This window comes from Cervus canadensis, chromosome 15 (assembly GCF_019320065.1).
Source record: "Cervus canadensis isolate Bull #8, Minnesota chromosome 15, ASM1932006v1, whole genome shotgun sequence".
Classification (NCBI taxonomy): Eukaryota; Metazoa; Chordata; class Mammalia; order Artiodactyla; family Cervidae; genus Cervus; species Cervus canadensis.
The window spans coordinates 52,455,205-52,473,814 of NC_057400.1; the positions used below are offsets into that span (position 1 = coordinate 52,455,205).

The 18,610-nt window shown below is 42.6% G+C and overlaps 1 protein-coding gene across 6 annotated transcripts in view; it reads left to right on the forward strand.

Moving 5' to 3' along the window:
- Positions 1 to 18,610, forward strand: part of RAPGEF4 (Rap guanine nucleotide exchange factor 4) — a 315,877-nt gene that overhangs the window by 286,597 nt on the left and 10,670 nt on the right. For all 6 annotated transcript variants that reach the window (XM_043487630.1, XM_043487631.1, XM_043487633.1 and 3 more), the window contains 6 exons: positions 3,703 to 3,828; positions 4,260 to 4,438; positions 7,758 to 7,848; positions 12,014 to 12,064; positions 12,850 to 12,937; positions 13,352 to 13,416. In XM_043487630.1, the coding sequence (XP_043343565.1) occupies positions 3,703 to 3,828; positions 4,260 to 4,438; positions 7,758 to 7,848; positions 12,014 to 12,064; positions 12,850 to 12,937; positions 13,352 to 13,416 (600 nt within the window). The remainder of the gene's footprint in view (positions 1 to 3,702; positions 3,829 to 4,259; positions 4,439 to 7,757; positions 7,849 to 12,013; positions 12,065 to 12,849; positions 12,938 to 13,351; positions 13,417 to 18,610) is intronic.

Sequence of the window (18,610 nt, forward strand, 5' to 3'; positions counted from 1 at the left end):
TTTAATGTCTTCGTTTCCTCGTCAGGACAATGGGAGCATGAGAGTGCTATTCTCCTAATCACCCCATCCAAGCTTAACAGATAAATCAGCTCTCAAAAAGAGCCAAGTCAAGTCTACAGGAGTTCTTTGCCTTGGTGTGAGCACTTCTCAGATCTGTCTATGTAATGCAGACCCTACATAGGTTCTTCTGTGCTTCATCTGTAGGAAATTTCCACAGGGATATCTAGGAGAAAATGGTCCGGGAATCTGCTTCCTAAGGGACCAGCATGTAATTCCCCCTTCAGATGGAGGAGCCTTCTGTACCACTCAGATTGCCTCCCTGGTCGTTCATGGAGGGAAGCAGTCGGCCTGCCCTTTGCTTGGTGAGCCCTGTTCACTCATAAAAAGTAGAGATTCAACAGGGGTTTCTGTTTCTGTCAAAAGGGATTCAGGATGATATACTAGTATCCATGTCGAAAAGTATTCTATGGCATCTTCCCTGTTGTTGTTCAGTCACTCAGTTGTGTCCGAATCTTTGCAACCCCATGGACTGCAGTACTCCAGGCTTCCCTATCCTTCACCATCTCCCAGAGTTTGCTCAAATTCATGTCCATTGAGTTGGTGATGCCATCCAACCATCTCATTCTCTGTTGCCCCCTTCTCCTCCTGCCTTCAATCTTTCCCAGCATTAGGGTCTTTTCCAATAAGTCAGTTCTTCGCATCAGGTGGCCAAAGTATTGGAGCTTCAGCATCAGTCCTTCCAATGAATATTCGGGGTTGATTTCCTTTAGGATGGACTGGTTTGATCTCCTTGCAGTCCAAGGGACTCTCAGGAGTCTTCTCCAGTACCACAGTTTGAAGGCATCAATTCTTTGGCACTCAGCCATCTTTCCTGTCGTTGGGCTAATTTATCCCCTCTGTGAAAGCCATAAGACCTCAAGGGAAAGAGATGAGGACTCAGACTGAGGAAAGAACAAACCCAAGGAATGGAGGGCAGGTCCACAGCAGAGCAAACAGGCAAGAGGGAAGGTAGGATGTGGCCAGTCAGCCGGAGCCTTAGACAGAGTCCACCTGCTGAGCATTTAAGAGCTTCCTGACATTCCTACCTGAGAGCTACCATGCTTGAAACCATACTGCTTGTTTCCATAAACTACTTGCCCGTTAGCTTCAAGTCAGTTCCCCAAGTTTTAAAACTTTGGAATAATGATTTTTCTTCCATGGTCTCTGTGCCCTGCTCTTCCTGGCCTAGAGTGAATCGGCAACAACAGTGTTTGGCCCGTCCATACAGGTGCTGTACTCCTCACTCTTCCTGGACCTCTGCATCGGTGCAGCACAGCTGGGAAGGTGGGGGCCCCCTCTGTGCGGGGCACTTGCTCACACTTAAATTATTCCCATCCTGTTCTCTTAACAAGCCTAGGTACCAGGTGGTTGTTGCTGTTAAGTCACTAGGTCATGTCTGACTCTTAACGACCCCATGGACCTCAGCACGCCAGGCCTCCCTATCCTTCACTATCATCTGGAGTTTACTCAAACTCATGTCCATTTAGTCGGTGATACATTCAACCATCTCATCTTCCATGGTCCCCTTTCTCCTCCTGCCCTCAATCTTTCCCAGATCAGGGTCTTTTCCAGTGAGTTAGCTCTTAGCATTAGGTGGCCAAAGTATTGACGCTTTAGCTTCAGCATTAATCCTTACAATGGATATTCAGGGTTGATTTCCTTGCTACCCAGGGGGCTCTCAGGAGTCTTCTCCAGCACCACAGTTTAAAGGCTCCAGCACCAACTCTTTGGCGCTCAGCCTTCTTTCTGGTCCAGCTGTCACATCCATACATGACTACTGGAAAGCCATAGCCTTAATTAAATGGACCTTTGTTAGAAAAGTGATGTCTCTGCTTTTGTCTAGGTTTGTCATAGCTTTTCTTCCAAATCGTAAGCGTCTTTTAGTTTTATGACTGCAGTCACTGACCATCCACAGTGATTTTGGAGCCCAAGAAAATAAAATCTGTCACTGTTTCTACTCTTTCCCCATCTGTTTGCCATGCAGTGATGGGACCGGATGCCATGATCTAGTTTTTTGAATGTTGAGTTTTAAGCCAGCTTTTTCACTCTCCTCTTTGATCCTCATCAAGAGGCTCTTTAGTTCCTCTTCACTTTCTGCCATTAGAGTGGTATCTAGGTACTAGGTAGTGGGTCCCCAACTCATAAGAGCTAAAGATAGTCAACAGATTAGGGGATCATCCAAGTCTATGTAATTAGAGTGCGGTTTACATTCAGGGTCTGCTGCTTTCTGAAACAGGCACTAACCTGGTCTATTACAAAACCCTAATTCCCATTGGGCACTCCAAGACTTTCTAACATGGTCCACTCTGTTCCCCTGAACTCTCTGTTCCTGTCAAGCAAGTCTGATAACACATCTGCACCTTCATGCCTTGGCTGCCATCCTCCAACCTATGACCCACCGTTCTGGATACTCAGAGGAAACTTTGCCCTTCCAAACCTGCCCAGTTTCATCTGTTTCATCTTTTAAAGCCCAGCTTTTTTTTCCAAGAACCTCTTAAGGCTACATATTCATTCCAAATGCCCACTACCTCTCAAAAGCCCATTCATGTTTCCTCACCTGTTTTTCACATATCTGGGAGTCTGGTGTTTATTGATGCTTCTGTCTGTCCCTTTATACATACATGCAAATAAATGCCAACAGCTGATTCTTTATTGACATGCAGTGCTATATTCACAAGTCAGAGCTGATTCCTCTGTTAAACTGCAAACTTTCAAATGCCCAGAAAGCAGCAGGCATTAGAGAATATCAAGGTTATGGGTGATGATGACAATGATGAATGATGATGAGTGTGAACAATATTAGTACTTCCAACCTAAATATTGGATATCCAAATATGTTTTATATCATGCTGGGGAAACTATCTTTTAATTCATGTGACTTTTATAACTTTAAACTATTATTGCAGATCAATGGGTATGAATATAAGTAAAGTTTCTAGTATATACAAATCATTCATCTTATTAAGGAAAAGCACCCTAATTCATTTCTCATAAAGTGAAAATGAAGTACGTAAATTGGATGGAAAATTTTGACCAAGGGTCTTCCAGAAAGTAGCAGAATTTAGTTTTCTGATGCCTAGCTCCAAACACCATGACTATGTGACTATCATTCCTAGCTCTACATCTCTCAGAAAGTGGAGGAAATGAACATCACCGATAACCCCATGTAATCACAGACCCTTCTTTCACCTAGCAGTCCCAGGCAGTCTATTATGAGAGATGTAGATGCAGCAACTTTACCAGTGTCACCAGCCCCTGCCGTAATAAGTAGCTAAATACCCAAACCATGATGCCAGTACCTGCTCTGGAACAGCCTCAATGGGAAACAGAACTTCTTACATGTTTGCCAGGGAAAAGGAATTGGTTCCAGGGAGCTCCCAAACCCTTGCAGAAGAGAACCTCCATAGGTCAGTTGTCACTGAATCGTATTTGCCATGGTCCATGTTTTTCAGTCAGTGGAATTGATTAGAGTGATAATGGTTACTATAAAAATACATGGAGGCAAGTGAGCATTAAGAGCAAAGGCTTTTTTCTCCTCTGGGTAAAATCAAAGCTTCAAGGTATTCCTTAAAGCATCTTCAAAATCCTCTCCCCTCCAAGTCCTAACAGCATTCAGCTTGTCTGTTTTGAGATACTGATATATGTTCATATTATTATTCATAGACTCCCTTGCCAGAACAGGAGGGCCCAACTGTTGGAACAATGGGAACTTTTGAACTGATGAGCTCCAAAGATTTGGCCTACCAGATGACAATTTATGATTGGGAGCTCTTCAACTGTGTGCATGAGGTAAGGTGCTCCATTGAGAGCATGCATTCATAAGTTTCATGGCAGTTCTGGATGTTGCCTGCAAATGTGAATATACATGCTGCAATGTTAAAGTCACGTGAGACGTTTTTTGTTGGTTTTTTTTTTTTGCCAAATATTGAGTATATTAATAAAGCCTGTTATGAAGCCTTTGAGAGTAAAGAAAAATCTTTATGATTTGCAATAAGCTCTGTCTTCCTGAGAATGTTAAGCCAGTAGCACCTAGTTTATAATTACAGTATTCAACAAGCCTCATTGAGCCCTGAGGTCTTCAAGCTGAAGTTCAAGTTGAATTCCAGTCAGTGATTATATTCATGCTTGCTGACCAGTGTCAATTTGGCATGTCAAATGGAGGAGCAAGCTGGTGTTTTGATTTAAAAACAAAGATGTGATACTGTTTTCCTTTCTTCTAGCTGGAGCTAATCTATCACACATTTGGAAGGCATCATTTTAAAAAGACCACAGCAAACTTGGATTTGTTCCTGAGGAGGTTTAATGAAATTCAGTTTTGGGTTGTCACTGAGATTTGCCTTTGTTCCCAGCCTAGCAAGCGTGTTCAGCTCTTAAAAAAATTTATTAAGATCGCAGCCCAGTAAGTATTCACTCGGGGAGAGAAAAACATTTGAGCTGTGGTTTCATTTTGTCCCCTTAGATTACACCTTAAAAAGCAAAATGAGATATTAAATCTGTTTATGCACCAGGTGACTCAGATGGTAAAGAATATGTCTGCAATGCAGGAGAGCCAGGTTCAATCCCTGGGTCAGGAAGATCCCCTGGAGAAGGAAATGACAACCCACTCTAGTATTCTCGCCTAGAGAATTCCATGAACAGAGGAGTCTGGTGGGCTACAGTCCATGGGGTCACAAAGAGTCTGGGGACGACTGAGCAACTAACATACCAACCACAGGGGCTTAAGAGTACCTGAACTCTTGTGAAAGTTGTGCTTTGTCTAGCTTTTGTAATATTGACACTAATATATAAATTAACATCCTACAGCACTGAGGCTCAAGTTAAAATCATGACCTCTTTTTGCTCTGAACTACTGAGACTGTACCTCCTTCAGTTTAAGGGCTCTGTCAGCAAAGTTCTGTTGCAAAAGTTCTGTTTTAAAAGCTAGGCGAGTCGAGGTCTAACTGGACACGTTCTTGCCAGTAGAGGGCAGTGGAAACATACGTGTAAAACTGTGCTTCCAACTCAGCTGGGATAAAATCCATAAAATGCATAAAAACGAGCTAACCTGGCCCATGAAAATCATCTCCATAAACATCAGAAAAAGCAAGCGTCTTATAAATATTCTATTTAACAGCACTTCGTGGGAAACAATTTATTTACTGCAGGGGCCAGTTAGATTTCTCCCTGACATGAATTTAATCTTCTCCTGCTATTTAGATATGCCTGACAACCTCCTGTTTACTTCCATGTTTCTGGTATCACCACAGTGCTAAAAATAAAACACTAAATGCAGCTTGTGGCTGCGAGACGTCTTTCCTTTCTAAAAGCAGGGAGCTCTAGCCTAGGAAGGTGGGGAGCCCAAGTGACCCCAGCTGGGCAGTTTGCTTGAGCCAAAAAGTTTAGATCCCGTACAGAGTCTAATTTCCAGAGCTAAACAAAGAAGCAACCGCTGCTTGACATTTCACACATGCCAGCTTGCCAAATGCCTTGAATTATTTTGCCAAAAATTTGGGAGTTCAGCGGGATATCCAAAGCCCTTGGATTCAAATGCTGGTATCTCTTAATTTGGGGGGAAAAACATGCCTTTTGAAAGAAAGATTTGGTAAAATGTTGCTTATGAATTTCTGGTTCGGAGTGCAACCACTTTCCCAGAAGCCATGAATCGGCTGATTGCGGGGTCCAGATGTCTCTATTTGGAAGGAGATGACTAGGAAGATGTGACAGTATGTGCTTCCCTGTTCCCTAAGGCACCTCCTCTCCTCCCCTTAGCCTGGCAGGGCCGCGTGCACCGAGGGAGGGCAGAGGAAGTCTGCACACAGCCATGGAGATGGAAAACCTGTAGGGGCCTGCCGCTGCTATTTTACAGAGCAGCAGAGGAGAGCCTTGCAGGAACTCGGGATTTTTTTTTTTTTTTAATGTTTTTGTCTTTCTTATCTCTCTCTTCCTTCTGATTATGGGTGAATTTAGCCTTCAGGATAAATTGGCTTATGTTATTTAAACATTATTTAAGCTGCACTGTCCCACACAGTTGGAGAAGGAAATGTCAGCCCACTCCAGTATTCTTGCCTGGAAAATCCCATGGACGGAGGAGCCTGGTGGGCTACAGTCCATGGGGTCGCAAAGAGTCGGACACAACTGAGCAACTTCACATACATCCCACACAGTAGAACTCTTCACCCAATCCAGCTGGAGAAGACTGTAGACTCAGAAACCAGGATCCTCATGCATGAGATGTAAACCTAGTGGCAGGAAGTACGTTTTGCGTGGTATTTTTTGAGAACTTCCATATATTCTATTGAAGCTCTTCGACCTGCCCAGAACTTTGTGAAGTTGGGGGTCCAAATGTTATCCTTGCCTTTTCCAGGTGGGAGAGACTGAGGCAGAGAGAAATTTCGTGACTTACCTAGGGTGATCAAGTGACCAGAGCCGTGAGCAGAGAAGCAGGCCTGCACGTCCTTTCATGAGCACACAGCTAGGACAAAGGCAAGGGGCGTTTCCATGACCCTCCTCGCCACCTTCAGCCTGCGGTGTCTGAAGTTGCTCTCAGCCCCTGACCACCCCTGCACAGATAAAGCCCTACCGCTTCCCCAGCACTGCGAGAGACATGCCATAGCTTCTCTCAATCTGTTTTCCCATTTCCACACAGACCATTTACGAAGCACTCTGCAAGGAGAACACAGGGAGCAAACGCAGCAATTTAATTAGCCTCTTGCAAAAATGCTAATCCAAACAAGATTTAATTATGATGTAGTCAACTTAGATAACCATATTGACTTGTGGTAAAGGATTTGTGCTCATTGCAAAGTGAATTCTTTTCCCTTTGCAAGGAGTGGGTATGAAGAAGTTGAAGATTCCTTTTTTTTTTTCCTTCTTCTTAAGTTAAACCAAGTACCTAGACTAAATGTTGTATTTTGATAAGAACCTTTGGTCTTGTTCCAAAATATTCTTATTCCCAGATATATATTCATAAAAGCTAATAATGGCATAAGTATAGGTTCAAAATGATCAGCTTCATCGACATTGAAAAATTACAGAAAAAATAAGTTATTTTTTGGTCAGTTGTTTAGGTTATTAGCTGTGTGTGCATGTGTTCAGTCATGTGCAACTCTTTGCAATCCCAGGCTTTCAGGCTCCTCTGTTCATGGAATTTTCCAGGCAAGAATACTGGAGTGGGTTGCCATTTCCTTCTCCAGGGTATTGTCCTGACCCAGGGATTGAACCCAGGTCTCCTGCACTGGAGGGATCATGATTTGTAAATTGATATTTTTCAACAAGTTAGAAGCATTACATGGCAGCTGGAAGCCCTGGCGGCTGCAGCGGCAGCATTTCCTTATTTCCCTCTCTCGCTACCAGAGCGTAAGGTGTCCAGCATTGACCTGGAATTCTCCAAGGACATTTTGCTGTGTCTTTTCCTAGCCCATGATATGTTCTCCTCCAGGTCCACAGGGCTTTTAGCAAGCTTCGGGATTATAATAGCAATGCTTAGTGTAGGTGTCTTGAAATTCCTTCTCAAAACCTGAACCTAGATGGCTAAAACCATCACCTTTCTAATATTACAATAAGAAATCAAACAGCAGAACACGGTCACCCAAGTGGAACTTAAAGCATTAAATCTATCAATGCCTGTTCTCGTGAAGGAGTCCTGATGACTATTAATGACCATCAGAAAATAGAACTCTAATTTGTTTATCTCACTCAAAAGTGGCATTTTACTACAACATGTGCCTCTTGTGTTTCAGCTGTAAGGAGTACAAAAATCTGAATTCCTTTTTTGCCATCGTCATGGGACTAAGTAACGTAGCTGTGAGCCGCCTGGCACTAACATGGGAGGTAAGCAGAGACCCAGCTGTGACTTTTGCCTTAAGAACAAAAACACAAACTCATCAGTGAGCCCTTTTTAATAGAAGTATTTCTCACACTTATATAACAGTGGAAAAGGTGGGACACTTTGAGGAAGGTGACCTGTCTCCTTTTGCCTCAGAGAGTGAATTTTAAAAGGCATTGTCCAATGCAGTGGGGGAGGGAAAGAAATGAGTATGAGCTTCTTGCTCTATACAATATAAATAATAAGTCTAGTTCCTAGGTATAACCAGAATCAACAGCATTGCTTGCTTAACTTCAGAGGTCTTGCTCATAGATCCTGTTCTGCTCTGGTGTCTGCCTCTTGCTTTTGAAATAGGCTGTATCTGTAATTAAGAGAGGACAGAAGATCCATTTTTATCCAAGTAGTCATCTTGCTCCTGGGAGAATTAGCCAGAAGGCCAACTGTTTGGCCCAGCTGAGGACCAAGTATCTCCTAACTACCTGGCAGACCTCTGTGGGTAGGAAGGAACAACAGTTGGCCAGAATTCAGTTTGGTGCAAAAGTTAAGCAGGTGTGTGGTGAATTTCTACGGCAAATACAATGAATGTTTTGTTGACAGTTGGTTATTTATGCTAGAGAACAGCTTCGTTTTTCATTAGCTAAGTACTCAAAATATGCCTGACCCCTTACATGTGGTATATAGTCAAAGAAATACTAATCTCTCATAGAACATAGACACAAAAATAGGCTCTTACTAAAAATAGAAAAAGTATGTGTAAGTGGAACACAAAAAGAGGGCAAGGAGTAGATGAGAGAGACTTAATTCGCAAGGATGCTTTAAAAAGGTACCGAAGTCAGCTGTTTGCATCTCTAAATGTTTTCTTTGAAACATTTTCCTGCCCACTTCCCTCTTGAAATTGTTTTTTCCCCCTCTGTCCCTCCTCTGTGTTTCCACTGTTTATAGAACAGGTCCTTACAGGTCCTTCTGTCTTGGGTTTCTCTGAAAATTCCAGGCAGATGCAGCACACAGCAGCTCATCCCCCGAATATAGGAATGAGGGAATTGGTGAGGCCCGTGTGCCACACATCTCGGGCATCTTCCGGGTAGTGAAAGTTAGCGCTGCCAAGAAATCTGAGCCGTGAAGCCAGGGTGCAAGCCTCTCCTTCTTGTAGCCCACGGCTCTCGGAATCTTTGGAAATCTAGGGTAACCTCTCAGAGAGTCTGCTTTCCCTTACCTGTTTCCAGCATTTAATCCTCTTGCAGAGTCCAAATGATTTGGTTGGGAAAATCATGTATGGTTTGGGAAAATCAAACCAAACATTTTGTTGAGAAAATCATCAGGTATGAAGGCTCATGGGGGTCAGGGAAGGCCAGGTCTAGGTACACATAATAGGAGCTAGACCTTAAGGCTGTAGCATGGAGGAACACTCTCAGAGTTCCCTTTCCTGTGGTCTAAAGAGAAAAACAGGAGGCCGCTTGGGGTGGGGGGCAGTGCGCAGAGACTGGGTGTAGGCAGCCAAGAAAGGGAGTTTCATCATCTAGTCCTTCATTCCACAGGGAGAGGCAGAAACACATCAGTCTGTGAGCTTGTGTTTCCATCCTTGCATGCTACTGCAAAGAGGAGAGCCCCCCTCTCATCGTGTATAAACACTTATCTGTTAAGGTGAAATGGAATTGGGTCATTCTGTAGGGAGAGCTTCATTCTCAAGCATCTCTGACTTGGGTTCATCTTCCTGGATTTGGCAACCCCCTCCCACATGCTTCCCACACCACAGCAGTGAGCAGCAGGAGCAGCCTGAGGGACAGAGGCTGCCCTCCAGGAACTAGGGGGCAGGTGTGAGGCAGTCAGTGAAACAAAGCGGAGAATAGAGTGAAACCACGTGGCCCAGGGGATGCTTCCACATGGAGGGGAAAAGACTCATCTGAGATAAAGCCAGTGGGAGTGAGGACCCAGAGCCGCGTTTCTCGGCCCCAGTGGTGATGACTTGGGGCAGGATCGTTCTTTGTTGCATGCGTGAGGGTGGAGGGGCCTGTCCTGTGCCATGGAGGAGGCTACGCAGCACGCACGGCCTCAACTTACTATATAACCAGTAGCACCTCTCACTCCACCCACCCCAGTGTTGACATCAGGAAAGGTCTGCAGACATTACCAAATATCCCCAGGTGTAGAGAGTGAGTAAAAGTTGGCTCCACTTGAGAACCCCTGCTCTGGAAGCGTGGGGGTGTGGATTTTGTTGTCGTTGCTGTTGTTCAGTCACGAAGTCGTGTCCAACTCTGCGATCCTGTGGACTGTAGCCCACCAGGCTTCTCTGTCCATGGAATCCTCCAGGCAAGAATACGGAGTGGGTAGCCATTTCCTTCTCCAGGGATCTTCCCAACCTAGGGATTGAACCTATGTCTCCTGCATTGGCAGGCAGACTCTTTACCACTGAGTCACCAGGGAAGTAAGTCCATAGGGTGTGCATAGATAATAGTATAGAGACACAAGTTTTATTCCCATATGCACTCCTGCCTTTGACCCAAAAGCCAGCTAAGTAAAGAAAGAACTAGAGTGACAGGCGTAACCAAAAATTCCATCAACTCCTCATTTTATAAGTTGTCTGTGTTCACGGAAAGTTATCACTGAGCATGGTGATTTGAATGCTCCATGGGGCATGAGACTCTTGTATCCCTTGATGTCCGTGCCAGCCTTCATCCCTTTGAACTTCCCCACTAAACAACAATATCAGGTTTCCCTGAAACCCAGCTTGAAAAGAGGCACTAGCACAATGAGTTTAGAGATTATGAGGATACTAGTTCCTAGAAACAAAATAAGATGTTCTACAGTGTTTAAGGACTTCCCCAGTGGCTCATCAGCAAAGAATCTGCCTGCCCAGCAGGAGAAGTGGGTTTGGCCCCTGGATCAGGAAGATCCCCTGGAGAAGGAAATGGCAACCCACTCTAGTATTCTTGCTTGGGAAATCCCATGGACAGAGGAGCCTGGCGGGCTACAGTCCATGGGGTTGCAGAGAGTCAGACATGACTCAGCAGCTAAACAAGAACAGTGTTTAAATGGAAATAGGTCAAACCCATTCACAGAAGAGAGAAAAAAGAGAGAGGAGCTTTGAGGGGATTGCAGAGGCCTGACAGGTGAGTCAGTTGTTGCCCATGGATGTCACGGTGTGAAGCAGAACTGAGTGGGCATTCAAGGCTCCAGACTTGGTCAGCACTTTCACGGTCTCGGAATGGGGAACATCACACTGCTCTTTGTGTGGCCCTGTCAGAAAAGTTCAGCTTTCCTATGGGCTCAGGACCTAGCAAAGTGAGAACCAACAGATTGAAAAATGATTCATCACTGACCTACTGGCATAAATGTACGGGTACAGTCAGTGGTTTCAAATCATCTGCCAAGATACAACCATGAGAAATTACTAAATTGATAGAACTATCAATTTTTGTATTAGAGCAGGGCAGAGAAATCCTGTGGGAGAAATGCTTGTGTAGGAAAGCGTCTCGCATAGAAGAGAAACAAGAAAAAAGGAGGCAGGAGACATGACTTACAGAGGCTCTGACCATCACCAGCTGTGTGACTTTGGCATGTCATTTAAACTGATGGTTAATTTCTTCTGTCTATAAAGAAAAGGTTTAATCTAGCCAAATAAATATGTATTGAGCATTTACTATGTACCTGACATCATGCTGCTACTCTTTTAGGCCCTGAGAATACAGCCGTAAAAAAAAAAAAAAAAACTGATAAAAATCCCTGTTCTCTTTCTTGTAGGTTACAAGGTAAAGGAAGAGGAGGGTTGAACTAGGTAGTTTCTAAAACTTTTAATCATAATAATCGCTGGTCTAAATTCTTCATTGTGGGAATTTGAGAGTTTAAAACAGTGTGTGGTGGGGGTTAATGCCAAACCACTTGTAGTCTGGGAATACAGCCCTCTTTATGAATAATCCATTTCAGAAAACATTATAGAAGGCAATAAGACCAAAAGCATCCATAGTTAATTTAGGTTCAACTAGGTTAAGACTTTTAAAAGATGAGATCTCTAAGATTATCCTCAAATGACAAGACAGATTACAGTCTAGCCTGTCTTAGAGATGTTTGATTAAGAGCCAAAAGAAGTACATTTCCCCTAGAAATGGTAACACATGATACATATCTAGATATTGAATCTGACATATGAGTGTGGCATTTTCATTTCATTAACAGAAACTGCCAAGCAAGTTCAAGAAGTTCTATGCAGAGTTTGAAAGTTTAATGGTAAGTGACAGTGGCTCCTTTATTCCACTCACTGTCTGCATTAATCCAATTTCTGATTAGCTGAAGTTCTCATTTCAGAAATTTTATCTGTCCTTGTATGACTTTAAGAAGTTTATGATCCCATTTTAGTGCTGCTAAAACAAGCATGTCTGACTAATGAATGGCACTCTCAGGTACTAACTTAAAGAGGACTTATGTCCCACATAAGGTCAATTTGTGTAACTAAGAAAAGCAGTGTAATGGGATCCTTTCCATCCAGCACAGGTTGGCTAGGGTCTGCAAGCTGCGTTTTCCTTGGCTTGCCAAATTATTTTTCCCCATTGGCAGGGAGGTGTTCACAGACAGAAAAGGAGTGACTGGGACTTGGCAGGAGTCATAGGAGAGTTTCAGAGAAGGCAAGTCGAGACTGGCAGTGCAAGGCAGCCAGGAGGGTGAGCTGGGCTCCCCGGAAGGAGGCCGTCCTCCCAGGAGAAGGGGACTCTTGTGGTTGGGGGTTGTTTAACATTTTGTGTTGGCTCTCAAAGGGGATCTCTTCCCTTGATCCCTGGAGGCGTATCTTCCTTTCAATGAAGAAAGGAAACAAAAAATCTATTTATTTTCCTGTCATATGGGAAGTTGTTTTAAAACAAAAATCCATCTGTTTAACTAAATTTACCTTTCTTTTGTAGCTACACTTGATTCAGAACTACCTGATTGGGAGATGACAGGGCTGGGTTGGGTTAGGAGGTAGAAGAGGGTGGTGTACATTTCACTAGTCCTTAACCAACATCTCTGTTTCTCTAAAGGATCCTTCAAGAAACCACAGGGCCTACAGGCTGACAGTAGCCAAATTGGACCCTCCTCTCATCCCCTTCATGCCTTTGCTCATTAAAGGTAATTCCAAGGAAATGCACAGGACGAGCCAGTGACGAGTGTATGGGGAAGAAAGGAACAGGTGCCTAATCAGATTGACCTCCTTGGGAAGAATGATCCGAGCTTTCCACCTTCCTCGGCATCCCCCCTCTGCCCTGACTTTTCTGAAAGGGCTGGCAAGATTATTGCAGGAGCAGAGAATCTGTGTGTGGTTTGGAAGCCTTGAGAGTGAAACAGGGTTAGTTTGGAAATTTTAACTAAGCTCAGGTAAAATGCTTTTAGAAAGTTAAACACCTAACATAAAAGGAACTATTATCGGCTTTTTTCAGCTGCAGTGTTATGCAAATCTTCAGCATAATCTAATGGTGCTATTGTGGTTTCTTTGTATGACATATTTCTGTTAGTGATTAGAATGTGACTTTTATTTCTTTGCAGATATGACATTTACTCATGAGGGGAACAAGACGTTCATTGACAATCTAGTAAACTTTGAAAAAATGGTACGTGTACAGTATTGTTAACCTTAACCACGATGTTTTTTTAAAATAAAAATTTGCATTGGTACTAATAAAGGAAATAATTTCCATATATGCTGCCACCTTGAAAAGCTAGTTACACATAAAGGAGTTTTGAAACACTCAGTTCAAATTGGCTACCCTGTTTAATCTGTCAGTTCTCCTTTGTGAAACTGAATAGCGTTTGTGCTGCGGCCCCAGTGGCAGCTAGCTTTTTCACTATGTGCCTCATCCTTGGCTGCCTGTTGCTAAAATGCACGAATGTTCCAGAGTGACTTCCATGTTGTTTGTGGAGCTAGACCGCCCCAGGATGCCTTTGAAATGTTGATACGCTGAGGCTGACTTGAGTGCATGTAGGTAAAAGGCAACTCCACAGAAGATCTTTGTTATAGAGTAGTCACCTGACTGTGTTTTGCTTAGTCCAGTAAAGTTTACCCAAGTTCAGGGCGGGAACTTGAAAATCCTCCTTAACCGAAAGCAAAAATTTTTTTAGAAGGAACAGTTGTGTGGAAGTGGTGCATATTCAGTTTTCCAGCCCCTCCCACCCCACCCCTCCCAAAAAAACCATTTGTTACTTTGCAGTTAATTTTCTCATCTTCTGTGAAGCAATAAGGCGGGTCTTGCCAAAGCCTTTCTTTAGTGACACAGTGCATGTTCATGGAATGCCCCATTGTCTTCTAAATCCTTTGGCTGCAGCCGGCAGGGATGGGGACGTGCGATATTATATCTGTGTGGATGAGCATGTGCCCGGGGTACGCTTTGCAGCGGTGAACGTGGCACCACAGGAAAAGCCTAGGGCTGAGAGTTCAGGAGACATGAGGGTCAGCTTCCTCACTTTGTAGCTGTCCCTTAAGTTCTCCATGGGTCAGTTTTCCCAACAGAAAATGGGGATGGTGGCCCCCCCACCCCCGACTATCCCTGGGGAATCATTGGTGGGGCCAGGGTATTTAACTATTCCTGTAAGTCATAGAGTATTATAAGCATTCTTACCAGAAAAATTGTTCTAATTGTTTCCTGAAATCCAGCTAATATGTGTGACTCTGGGAGAATTCAAAACATCCCACAGTCATCCTGTAAAGATCATACTACTCAGCTTTGAGAATGAGCTTATTGCAAAGTTCAGCCCGGTAGAGAACAGCAGCAAGTGCTGGGCACTAGGTCCTGCGTCTTAAGCTTCTTAGGAATTGGCACCTGAGTCCGCACTCCTCAAAGACACTCTGTGGGGTGGTTTAGTCACTAAGTCATGTCTGAGTCTTGTGACCCCATGGACTGTAGCCCACCAGCTCCTTTGTTCATGGGATTCTCCAGGCAAGAATACTGGAGTGGGTTGCCATTTCCTTCTCCAGGGGAATCTTTCTGACCCAGGGATTGAACTCAGGTCTCCTGCATTGCAGACAGATTCTTACCAACTGAATTTGCCCTCTGGTGCAGATTCTTTAAACTCTGTGCTAGAGGGCAAATATTTCTTAGCAGTCCCCCCGCCTCCACCCATACCAAGGGTAGGGTATGAATATCTCTCTTGTTGTGTCAGTTTAGTAATTCTATGATCAAAGTAAAAACATTATTTGTTCACTTATTAGTATGGAGAATTAAACATAGTTCCCTAATTTCTCAAGAGAAAACTTGTTTTCCAGAAATGAAAGATATGGCAAATAGGCAAAGAACCTTCCAGATCACTTAGGCAGAAATACAGACCAAAGGGTAGTTAAGCTAACCATTTGACTGTAAAGTATACGTGTGCACAGAGGCGTAGAAGTCCGTCTCCTAAAGAGTTGATTGAGCGTTAGAACTTTTGATCATTAACATTAACTGAACAGAACAAACAAGAAAAGCAAAAATACCTGTCAAGGAGGATGAAATTTGTTTCATCTGGATTTTTAGATCTTGGTGTCGCATCTGGGAAGGAAAAGTCAAGACCGTATTTAATGGACATTAAGGGAGTTCCCCTTCCCCATCTCTGTGCTTCATGCCCACAGCAGTATGTTCTTACGTGCCTGGCAGTGAGGAGAGAGGTCCTTCACAGCCTGCTCTGACAGAGTCCACTTTTGCTTGAAAGCAGCTGAAGAGCTAAGATAGCGGTTCAGCTGCAATAATAGAAGCCTGAATTAATGATGGGTTACGCAAGATAAGTCTATTCCTTTCTCACTTAAATGTCTAAGTCTGGAAGCTCTGCTCCAGGAAGCAGTCAAAATTCCAGCCTTCTTCTCTTGTGCCATTTCACCAGCCATGTGGTCCAAGACGGTGGACCACCACCACCCCCATGCCAGCTAGAGGGAAGGGGAAAGGAAAAAGGTGAAGACCTGCTGCTTCCCTGTAGGGATGTGACCCAGAATTGCACTTACCACTTGGCTCACCTTTTATCAGACAGAAGAAACATAGTCACATGAAAAGAAAGAATGTGTAGCCCTTATTTTGGGTATCCAATGCCCCACTCAAAATTAAGGGGTTGTAATTACTATGAAAGAAAAGGGGAGAAAGAATACTGCAAGAGTACCATTATAACAGTTCTCTGCTCCAGCGGTGATAAATTTTATTTCATTTGATAAATCACACTGAGAGAAAGCTGAATTTTATAATTGCCCTTCCATGAGTTAGGTGTTACTGAAAAATGAACTGGAATTTTTAAAAAAGGATTTATGTTTTTGAAACCTGGCTTTGACCAGCCTGGCGTTGGTGCCAACTTTTCTAACCTTTTCTCCCCATAAACTAGCCCACCCTGCTCCCATTCCACCACCACTACCAGTTAACAACTCGCTAGTGATTGCTGTTACTAGTGTGTTCCTGGGAAAGGACTTGTCTGTTTCCCTTTCCAGGTTGATATCTGCGCAGCTTCCCCCTCATTCATCAGCAAAGCCATGGTGGTGAGCAAAGCTGGCAGCCTTCATGGGGCTGGGAGGCTGTCTCCCTTGAGGGAGTCCCTGCCAGGGGCAGAAGTCACCTGGGTAGTTGGGAACACAGATGCTTTTTTTGGTGGCAGCATTGCACAGTCACAGTGAGCTGCCATGCCAATCCTAAGTATTTTTATTTTGAACCTCTTCACCCTTGGGGTATGAAATGAGGATTAGAGAATTTGTTGCATATTGGTTTTCAGGATTTATGAGTATGAACAAAAGAGAATTCACACTCTGATCCTATGCAAAAAGAAAAAAAAAAAAACAGACATTCTTTCATTTGGGGGAAACATAAAGGAGTATTCAAAAAAATGTTTGAATAAAGCCCTTTGTAGCTTTCTATGGCATACATGAATATTTATAACATTTAGGAGGTAGACTAGCAATGGATCAGAGGATAATATGCTGGCCGGCTGCCACTACCCCAGGCTGTGTGAAGCATGCTGATAGCCACAGTTGCTGCTGTATTAGGAGGTTGGTTCTATTTCAGACATACCCATATTTAGGTGAATTTATTAATATTATTTTAAGATAGTCATTTTATTTGGAATGAGAAGCCTGAGGCAAACCTCTGTTCTTCTGGAAACATTAACAGAAGCTAATTCATAAAGGAAGAAAAATGTTTTGAATCATTATATTTGGGTATCACTAATCATGCCATTACATTATTAGCAACAATTTGTTTTCTATCATCAATAACATTATTACAAGACTCATGGTGAGAGCACTGGACTTACCTCAATCTATGGAAAAAAGAATCTCCAAGTAAAACTCTAAATGTTCAAATCTACCCATTTCCCAGTCCTTTTCAACACAATAGAAATCTTTCAAAGGACTTTGAAAGTTTACTTCTTTATATAGAATACATGATCTGGGCTAAATGTAGATTTTCCGAAGGGTATGTTTCAAAGCAGTTAAATATGTGTAGAGTGTCTAAGCAAAAAATTTTGCTAGGAAATATAAAGAAATCCAAAAAGTAGTCCTTGGCTTTTAAGATTATATGCAGTTGAAAATAAAACATAACACATAAAAATCAATAAAAGATGTAAAACTAGTTCAAAACAGTAATAAAAGAGAAGTCAGAATGGAGAAAAGACAGTCTCTTCAGCAAGTTGTATTGGAAAGTCTGGGCATCCACATATAAGTCAATGAACTTAGAACACTCCCTCATACTATATACAAAAATTCAGAATGGCTTAAAGACTTAAATATAAGATATGACACCATAAAATTCCTAGAAGAGAACATAGGGAAAGCATTCTCTGACATAAATTGTAGCAATGTTTTCTTAGGTCAGCCTCCCAAGGCAATAGAAAAAGCTAAAATAAACAAATAGGACATAATCAAACTTATAAGCTTTTGCATAGCAAAAGAAACTATAAACAAAATGAAACCTAAGGAATAGAAGATACTTGCAAATGATGTGACTAACAAGGGCTTAATTTCCAAAATATACAAACTGCTCAAACAACTCGAAAACAACCAACCAACCTGATCAAAAAATGGGCAGAAGACCTAAATAGACATTTCTCCAAAGAAGACATACAGATGGTCAACAGACACATGAAAAAATGTTTAGCATTGCTAATTATTTGAGAAATGCAAACCAAAGCTACAATGAGGTACCACCTCCTACCAATCAGAATGGTCATCATCCAAAAGTCTGCAAATAACAAATGCTAGAGAGGGTATGGGAGAAAGGGAACCCTCACACACTGTTGATGGGAATGTAAATTGGTACAGTCACTATGGAAAACAGTATAGAGGTTCCTTCAAAAACTAAAAATAGAACTACCATATGGTCTAGCAATCCCACTTCTGGGCATATATCCAGAAAAGATGAAAGCTCTAATTAGAAAAGATAACACACACCCCAGTGTTCATAGCAGCACTATTTACAATAGCCAAGACATGGAAACAATCTAAATGTCCATTGACAGATGAATGGATAAAGCAGATATGATATATATGTATGTGTGTGTTAAGAACAGAATATTACTCAGGCATAAAAAAGAATACCATTTGCAGCAACATAGATGGACCTAGAGATCATACTACATGAAGTAAGTCAGATAAAGACAAATATCATATGATATCACTTACATGTGGAATCTAAAAAAGTGATACAAATGAACTTATTTGCAAAACAGAAACAGACTCAAAGACATAGAAAATAAACATGGTTACCAATGGGGAACCAGGGTTGAGGGGATAAACTGGGAGTTTGGGATTAACAGATGCACACTAATATATATAAAATAGATAACAATGATTTACTGTATAGCACA